Raw genomic sequence first — 9627 nt, forward strand, 5'->3', positions numbered from 1 at the left:
AGGTTGATGTGCAATAGAAATTCAGCTTAAAACTGGCTGGGAGGAATGATTGTACAACCTATCATCTAAAAAAAGTGCAATGCAGATGTGTAGTGAAGTATTTTATTGATAGGTCATGATTCTGTGTTCAGATTTTGGTATCAAAGCACAGTGTATTGCTATCATATAAATGTATTCTGAATATTTATATCATGTTCATATTACTGATTCTGCAAACATCTTCGTCATCATGCCTCCGGATTAATCCTTAAACTTCTAATCTTGGAAATTATTAACACTGTAAAATTACAGATATATGCATAAAATCCATAGCACTGTAATATTGAGGTTAGTTGTTGTATTTCTTAAAGTGGAAAGGCAAAATTAGACTGCACAAGTTTCTTCAGATACAACTGTAGGTATGTTCATTAGATTGCAAGGAGGACATTCTTACATGATGATTAACTTTACTATTGACAACTTTCTCACCTGAGAAGTCAGTATGGCTCATAATTTACATTTTAAAAATTATTTGCTACCTACCGGTAGTTTATTATCTGTTGTGTCTCGTCTTCTCATTAAATATGACAGGACCAAGATGCATTGTCGACCCTTACTCATTAATCGCTAATGATTTTACAAAAGACCAAGTTAAGAAATTCTAACCATCTCATGGAAATAATCCTAAAATGTCCATCACTCCACCCAGGAAATAATTCCTTCTTCTTTGCAAAAGCGAGCTAAAATCAAAAACATGAACATATTTTGTTTGCTGTCACACTAGTCCAGGCTCAGGACACTCCTCAGGTTTTTCATCATCTGGGCATGCTCAGTAGCAAACTGCAGTCCATCCACCACCATTCCCAGCTCGGCTGTCATCCCGTCTCGGAGACCGTGTTTTATCATGATGGACATCACCTTCTCTTCCTGTCAGGTCAAACAAACAAAAAAAATATCAATAAATTCTATGAAAATAAAATTTAAGATATGTGATACTCTCTGATGAAGGTTATTTCAAATCTAAAATCAGAACCACAAAACAAAGTGTCAAGCAAGTCAGCCAACGAGAATAGGAATAACGCTGATACATACTTTGTAGAACTTGACCAGTTACAAGTTAACAGTTGGAAATAGCTGATAACTATTGCCCTAAGAGAACTATGGTACAGATACTTTTAAAATATGTTTTCTGAAGAACTAAGCATAACTTATAGTTGATCAGGTACTAACCCTTTCCATTAATGGCACAGCACCAAGAAGTTTAGTAGAATCCCGTGGGAAGCCTACAGCCCTTCTCTGGTACCGGTCATGGATAGGACAAGCCCTCAGCACATACAGGGCAGCAGCGATGGCCCAGCCGCCCCAGTTGGACACCCCCGCAGTAATGGTATAGTCTGCGGGGACTGCGCAGGCGATCTGTGGTCCATTGGGGATGAACTGGTGAACTTTGTCCTGCAGCCTTCCCATGCCTAACTCATTACCACCATCTCCTATTCCTGTAGGGACAAAGTAGACCAATTAGCACTGATGATAGAGACTGTACAGCAATCAGCTCTTACATCCAGTAACAAACTTATAATTTTTCATGTACACTCATTTGAATTATACTTCAGGTTAACTGTTTACCATACTCTAGTATTTTATGATGTGAATATTAATTCTCACCAGTAGTTTTTATCCCTGGGATCTCCTCATTGGCCACATCAAACAGCTGGTCAATGGGACTGACCAATGAGGAGAGGTCCTTGGCCTTCATGGACCTGTAGGTGCCATCAGCTGCCCTGCCAACACGTTCTATGGCCACCAGGTGGTCATACCTGGGCCTGGAAATGTCCCCGTCATGTGTCAGGAACTGCAGGGCCACCTGTTTATCTGTGACCGTACCATTTGTAGGTGGGTAGGGCAGGACTGCCACGGGTTCTTGTAGGATACCTGAAAGACACGAGGACAAGCACTTCAGTAAGCTTTTAATTATTGTGAACTTCAATGAAAAACAAGTCTTGCTGCATTTCTTCTCTCCTTTGTGCAAGCACGTCTAACCCTCGGAAGACGGGGAACAACAGACGATAAACTGGACAGTGAGTGAGTGAGTGTGTTTGACACTGTGTACTGTTTTTTTTCCAATTTTGATATAACTCTTCTAGTAGCTGAAGACAGATGCCAGAAGCCGTCTGAAAGTCATGTGTACTAGTTTAAATCCTTACTGTTACTATTGATATACAATCTTAGATCACACACACACACACACCTGCCTGTACACAGTCCTCCACAATGTCCCTGATCAGCTGCAGCCTGTTAGTATCTATCACCATGGTAACCTGCTTCCCCAGGGCCTGCAGCATTGCTGCCATGGCAACAGCACCAGGTGGGCCATCATTTTCTTCTGGTGGGGTCAACTCTGTCAATCAACAGTATAAAAGTCACTGTCACATTAAATGATGTCTTTTGCAGTCTTCTTTCTGTTTTCAGGCTATTTTAGTGTTCCATCAAACATATTTACCATCAGCACATAAAACATTTGTATACTTCTCTAGGGCCTGCCAGTCTGCTGTCCAGGAAAGGGTTGTACCTGTGTGACAGGGGAAGCCAGTTGTGATGGCCACAGAGGAAGCATGAGACAGGGCCAGGGCACACCTCAGTAACTCCCCTGGGATGTGCAGGTGACTGATGCCTCTCTTTCCTGAAACACACAATATGATAACCAATTTCAACATGTAATTCCTGTACAAGATAGCACATTTTAAAGGAGTAAAAAGTCATGTTATCTGTTCTCTGTTGTTGGTTACTCTACTTACCATACATTGTAAGTTTAAAGTACATTTGTACCAGTAGTAACATTACCTATAGCACAAATTTACATTGTGGTATATGGCTAATGCTTATATATCAACAAATGGTACATTCCAAAGTGTATAAAGCAAGACATCAGAAACATTGAGACAGTAGAATCGAAGTAAGAGTATAGGATTTTAGTAGAAAGAACCATGTAAACTGTGATACTTGAAACTATTGGATAAACTATTGGATGGGTAAAGTGTAACCTGTGCTCAATCTAAGAAAAGATGAAGGTCCATTTTTCTGGTTATAAACATCTGTTTTAGATTTATATTTAGTGCGAAAACTTTAATCTCACCTGGATCAGCTTGTATCGCCTTTTCCAGTCGCTGTATTTGATCAACGGCCAGTTCTGATGCCGCACTATACAGCAAGGGTTCCTGGGATACCTGGACAACCTTGGGAATGTCAGCAGGACTTGCTGTTGTCGTAGGAACAGTTGCCATGACATCAGCAACAAACATGCACCCAGGAGAATGAGTGAAGGCTAGTGACGACTCTGCAGTACATGATAAAAACAATCAGTATTAGTGTTCCTTGCCACGGTCACAGTGAAATATACAGTAATAATATGTACTGTTGCAGTCAAAAATATGGAGTACTGGTAAATCATCTTCATCAGTCTTCTTACTAAATTTAATAGTTTAAATGTAAAGGAAAAATGATTTACTTGCAGACTGCACAGCAGGTTGTGTAGTGACACCACAACACCAGAACACTGGTACATCACCAGGATGGAAATCTACATCATCTCCCAAATGTTCTGCCCTCAAGTCTGGAATTCCTATCATTGCTACCATATGGAAAGGAAAAGAAAGTCACAACTTAGCTCTTAATATTATAAATCAGTAATATATGTGACCACTGTAAGACACTGGTCATTGACTTGAGATTTTGAGTTTCAGTACATGAGAACAATTTTATATCCAATCATGCAATCTATCCTGTGGATCATTTGACAGTCAAAATCATCCAAAATCAAAATGGTCACAGGTGATAAACAATGAACTCATAGCTCATCAAATTCTCATATAATTCAGTTTACTTTGATGATTGCTACAGGCAATTCTGATTTCATTCCTTAGACATTTCTTTTTTTCAATGAGATACACCAGCAAGAAGCATACTAGTACTTACTAGGATCACCAATGTGAATGGGAGCTCCATGCACATCAGGCATGTGGTGAGTGATCCTGTACACTACATCTAGTTTGTCTTCAGGGATAGGGCGCATGCTGAGGAACATCTCGCATTTAAAATCACCCACAGGGTGGCATGGAACATTGGACTGAAATGATAAAAAGATATAAATGGGAGATATAAAAATATTTGTTTTTGACAACATGTGATAATTTAGCAACAATCAGAAGACTTTTCAAATACTTTGAGTGACGATAGACAAAGCTTGATGAGAAAACACATAAACACAAACACACAATCCACAAGCAACATTTTGGACCAACCTGGTACATGGACACCACGACCCCCTGCTCCACATTTCTGATAGGAACACCTGCTGACATAGCAGCATCCTCAAACGAGAAGCTGCAGCCCACGTAGAAGGTCACCATGTCCTTCAGCTGTTCTGTGAACTGGGACAGATCTCCTGCCTTCTCTGTCAGTGTACCGTCCCTGTACACACTGTACAATGACACATCCGTCCTGAAACAATAAAATCATCAGTATCAAATTATACATTATCATTAATCTGTCATTACATAGTCATCGGTTTGATATCACCATGATACATGTGCCACTATTTTGAATCTAATGAACTTTTACTGACTTAACAATAGAAAAACATATGGGAAAGTATTGGGCAGTGACACTTAGCATATCATTCTATTCTATTCTATTCTATTCTATTCTATTCTATTCTATTCTATTCTATTCTATTCTATTCTATTCTATTCTATTCTATTCTATTCTATTCTATTCTATTCTATTCTATTCTATTCTACAAAGATCAAACTTTCTTGATATTGTAAATCTCTTCAGCTTGATGTAAAAAAATGGATGATTTTGTAGGGAGACCTGTTGTCATTGTGCATAATGAATTACCTTGGTTGATTCACAGTAACTTCAAGACTGCGGAATATAATACATGAGAACCAATTAATTACAAATGTACTAGTTTATAGTATGTTATTTGTTTGAAATTACCCACCTGATGTCAGAGTCCTCAGCAAGTGGAGGTGCCCCATACTCACCAACCTTGCTCATATACAGTAGGGGGAGTGGCCCTGCATTTGCCTGACAAAACCTCTCAAAATCTTGTGCCAGGGACTTGTGTACAATGGCAATATTGGTCTGTGTTCTGCCTATTTGATAAAAAAAACAATTGATAACTGCAAAGTTTTGCAATAATTTGCTCTCATTTGTTGATTCAGAATAAATGTAACGTTAACTGGTAGATGTCTTTCAAGATTATCAAGTTGGATCATTAAAATTTCCCTCTTAGTAAATTATCACCTTGTTCATTTTAAGGTTTTGAGCTGCCTTGTTAAATTTCTTGTTAGTTTCTTGTTCTATGTGCTATATATTACTGGACCAGGTATACAATGTATCAACTAAAATCTGCGTATACCTTTGCACATTCCAGATGTACACTTGCCATGCATATTTCCACTTCTGATCAAACTTCTCAAGTCTTTGGGGTGCATTTTTTCCATCGAACCGTCAGATGACATGTTTACTGCTGGACTTCTGACACAAAATTTTTCAACACAAAACCAGTCTTGCCACTGTCTCTGGTGATCTCTCGACACCTTGAAAAGATGTCTCAGGACAACTTGCGCTTTATGCATCTCCTGCACTCATTTTGGCTGTAACGCGTCCGTTGTAGAGAAAGTTAGAAATGCATTTACTTTCTCCATCAGACTTTACCCTCCGTGTGTTGACAGTGTTCCTGACCTTTGACCCGTTCCACTGCATCACAACGCAAAAATTTTGACGAGGCTTTAATTCCAATATTTCCTTCGTACAAAATTTTTCTCTAAAGAAAATTTTCGTGCTATATTTTTATATCAATAAATGCCTCATTTGATCAAAATAAACTTCAATATTGCTTTGAAATGGAATTACGTTTTATTGCGTTTGCTGGCGGTAGACCAATGGAAGACGTTTCAGTACTGAGTGTCAGGTGTGGGATTATGTTATCCTGCAACCAGGTAGTATAGCCTGTAACTGCACATTTCACGATTCTTCATGCTCTTATAACGGATGGCAGAGCTCTGGCACTTCCCTGCACTTCTAGCGGTGATCTGGGGACCTGTCGGGATCTTTCTGTACGGAATCTTCTTCACAGACCACGGAGAGAAGGCAAGTGGTCGTTTGAAAATCTTCGCCCCTCCCCTCCCGTTTACCCGCCTTGTTCGTGTAAACGGTCTGGTTTTATCCCGCTTACTGTTGACTTTACATACAGGCGTGGCCCGAATACAAGGACTGGTTAAATGTTTGTGGTTGTTTTACATAGCTGATTTATCATTCAACCTCCTTGGTACTAGAGACGACCCTTGGAAACGTTGGTATGACCGTATGTAAATGTGTAGGTTACAGCTTAGTATGAGTGGACTCCAATTACATGGTTACCAAAGATACCAAATTCCACGGGTATGGTTTTCAAATAAACCACTTGAAACAAGGGGTACTTTGATCCGTAAATCCTTTACTGGTACACTATGGCATGTACACGAGCCATAGATCATGACATATATACCTAGTACTAGTGTGCTTTATTTGGTTAACCACTTAAAACTATCAATGGGTGAACTTGGCACAATCACATTCCTAGCAAAGGAAGCTGTCACTGTTTTCTTCCCATTTCTCATTGGTAGTACAAATGTCATCTGCCTATTGTAACTTTCCTTTGTTGTCAATATGATAAATTACGTGTGCAAAATGTATGATGAAATATGAAGAAAAATAATTTCCTGTATTCCTTCTCAGGGCTTTCCCTATGGATGTGTTGACCCTGCCTACTGGTGCTACTACAGTCTGCTGATCCCAATCACTGCTCCTGTTGCTGTGTTCTTCCTGTTTCTCAACTGGCTGGGTCTCAAGTTCTTCAGACACAACTAAAGAGAAATCATCCTTGAAGACTGAGGAGGAACTGTTGTAGTACTTTAAGACTTTCACAGACTGTTGAAGAGCTGGCAATATTACAGAAATCATACATGATATATGTTGAGGCAGAATCTTATTCATGGTAGGCAGATTCTAATTCTTTAAAGTACACGGGTAGTTCTGTAGATACAGCACAAATGGTAATCATGGTGGGTAGAAGCTCAGGAGGCCTGACTCCAGTCCTGAAACTGAAGGTCGATGAACTCTTCATACAATGGCTGAGTGATCCTGATACCCAGCAGGACCTGAGGGAGACCCTTCAACATGTACAGTTGGGGGAGGGGGATCTCCTCATCACCAGCTCTCCTCAGAAAGCAGGAGTTTCCCCTCGATCTCTCCGACCAGCATCACCATCCACACCACCCGCTTCCCCCACCCCGGGAAAGATGGTCAGTCCACGTAGCCCACGCAGGAGAAGCTTCAAACGGCAGCTGCCAAAAACACCACCTGTCAAAGAGAAGCCCAAAGGCACGCCGGTGTCATCTGTTGGTGCTCGCATACCCCAGTTCTACTTCCCTCTTGGACGCCCCTCTCCAAACAACAACATAGAGACCATCTTACAGAGAATCAAGCAGACATTTGAAACATTCAAAGATGGGAAGGTGTTCAAGTCTCAGTTTGCTGCAATAACAAAGGCTTGTGGGTGCCCCTTGTACTGGAAGGCACCACTGTTCCTTGCAGGTGGGGGTGACAGAGCTCCCTATGTTACAGCCAGTAGCTTCATCCCTGTATGGAGGAACATTCTCACGACATGCCACGATGATGCATCCAAGTTTATACGCCTGCTTGCCAAACCACAGCCTGGTAACACAAAGGGGAACTACATTGTTGCAGAAGATGTCATTCCCTTTGTACAAGACTTGATTGACACACATCCAGGATTGCTGTTCCTGCAAGAAGCACAAGAGTTTCACTCCAGATACCTCCATACTGTCATAGCAAGGATCTTCTACAATGTCAACCGGTCCTGGTCAGGAAAAATCACAGTGCCAGAGCTAAGAAAGTCCAACTTATTACAGGTACTTTGTTATGGGTTTATTTTTGTTTGTCATTGAAGCAAGAAAAAATTAAATGGTCTTGTGACAATGCAAGAAATGTGCTTCAATTAAAAAACAAGCACATAAAAAGTTGCATTAAGTATACATAGATGATGGAACAAGGTCACAGATAATGATGATTTCTTTTTTTGTAATTGTGTTTCAGGTTATTGCCACATTGGAAGAAGAAGAGGACATCAACCAGATCACAGACTACTTCTCGTATGAACACTTCTATGTCATCTACTGTAAGTTCTGGGAGCTGGACACCGACCATGACCTGTACATCAGCAAGGACGACCTGTCACGACACAATGATGGTGCCCTGTCTCCCCGCATTCTGGACCGCATATTCTCTGGTGCTGTCACAATGGGGAACAGTATCATCCGAGACGAGCGCATGGGGTACCCGGACTTTGTCTGGTTCCTGTTGTCAGAGGAAGACAAAAGGTACCCAACTGCCGTGGAGTACTGGTTCCGCTGCATGGACTTGGATGGTGACGGGATCCTGTCCATGTATGAGCTGGAGTACTTCTACGAGGAACAGTACAACAAGATGGAACAGCTGGGAATCGAACCCATGCCATTTGAAGACTGTTTATGCTCAGTACTGGACATGGTGAAACCCAGACGTGAAGGCAAGATAACACTTGCCGACCTCAAAGCCTGTAAGATGACCCACATCTTCTTTGACACCTTCTTTAACTTGGATAAGTACTTGGATCACGAGCAGAGGGACCCGTTTGCAGCAGCGAAGGAGGCTGAAGAGACGGCAGGCATGTCAGACTGGGAGAAGTATGCAGCTGAGGAGTATGAAATGCTTGTTGCTGAGGAGAATGCCAGTGGAGGTCAGGGACAGGACCCGTATGATGACCAGATCCCAGAGGAAGACAGTGGCTTTGACTTTGGGGTGGTTGATGATGATGATAGTTGGTCATCTAATTACTGATGTGTCAAAAGTAAAGCATTCTGACATCACAAGTACAAAATATGCTTCAATATGAGTTTAATTTTGCCAGAAATACAATTGTATGAATATGATAGTGAAAAGTTGGTTGTAATGACTTAGCATGTTCAAGTGATGAAATAAGAGACTGCCCATGCATTGTTTGAACTTGGTGCAATTCTACCAGCATATCTTTGTATCTCAAGTTGTGTACATCTGAGACCAATACATGTACATGTGAACTTTTTCAGAGTTGCATATACATTGTCACTATGCACAGGCTGCAACTGGTACTTCATCTCTGTTTTATATTCATTTGGAAATGACACCCACCAATGATATTTAAGTAAAGCAGTCAGATTTCAGTCAGCAATATCAATTACATGTATTGTCATGGTCTTCAAAAGTCAACATGACAAATCTCAACCCTGTTATGTTGAAAATCATAAGAATTTTTGCCATGGGTACAGATATGTGGCGAAATGAACAGTCACACTCTAGGCTCTGTCAACCATTGCAGCTGACTTGTACTGTCAGATTAATATGTGTCATCTGTTTTTACTGAAAGCTCTATGTAATTTGTGTTTGCTCCCTTTGTAGTAAAATGTATCTAAAATCTGTGCTGGAAAAGTTCCGTGCTTTTCTTTCACTGCTTGCCAAATATTATCAGTGAGTGTGTATACGTTTGACACCACAGTGCAAATG

General features: G+C 40.7%; 3 protein-coding genes across 3 annotated transcripts; 2 read left to right on the forward strand and 1 right to left on the reverse strand.

Annotated features, from left to right (window-relative positions):
- Window positions 1–3: 3 nt before the first annotated feature.
- LOC109473801 (UPF0317 protein C14orf159 homolog, mitochondrial-like) lies at window positions 4–5748 on the reverse strand. The gene is made up of 11 exons (XM_019773870.1): window positions 5402–5748; window positions 4982–5135; window positions 4278–4476; window positions 3952–4102; window positions 3485–3607; window positions 3113–3313; window positions 2549–2659; window positions 2228–2377; window positions 1645–1911; window positions 1210–1475; window positions 4–906 (listed from the first exon to the last, which is right to left on the reverse strand). Exons 1-11 carry the CDS (start codon window positions 5619–5621, stop codon window positions 760–762), a joined length of 1989 nt encoding a protein of 662 aa, XP_019629429.1. The 5' UTR covers window positions 5622–5748; the 3' UTR covers window positions 4–759.
- Window positions 5749–5905: 157 nt separating this feature from the next.
- LOC109473804 (phosphatidylinositol N-acetylglucosaminyltransferase subunit Y-like) lies at window positions 5906–6992 on the forward strand. Its single transcript, XM_019773874.1, has 2 exons — window positions 5906–6135; window positions 6763–6992. Exons 1-2 carry the CDS (start codon window positions 6037–6039, stop codon window positions 6892–6894), a joined length of 231 nt encoding a protein of 76 aa, XP_019629433.1. The 5' UTR covers window positions 5906–6036; the 3' UTR covers window positions 6895–6992.
- Window positions 6993–7050: 58 nt separating this feature from the next.
- On the forward strand, window positions 7051–9564 carry LOC109473803 (serine/threonine-protein phosphatase 2A regulatory subunit B'' subunit beta-like). The gene is made up of 2 exons (XM_019773872.1): window positions 7051–7958; window positions 8143–9564. The coding sequence occupies exons 1-2, from the start codon at window positions 7077–7079 to the stop codon at window positions 8923–8925; spliced, it is 1665 nt and encodes a 554-aa protein (XP_019629431.1). The 5' UTR covers window positions 7051–7076; the 3' UTR covers window positions 8926–9564.
- The last annotated feature ends 63 nt before the right edge of the window (window positions 9565–9627 follow it).

This window comes from Branchiostoma belcheri, unplaced genomic scaffold, assembly GCF_001625305.1.
Source record: "Branchiostoma belcheri isolate BF01 breed outbred unplaced genomic scaffold, Haploidv18h27 scaffold3, whole genome shotgun sequence".
In the NCBI taxonomy this organism is placed as follows: Eukaryota; Metazoa; Chordata; class Leptocardii; order Amphioxiformes; family Branchiostomatidae; genus Branchiostoma; species Branchiostoma belcheri.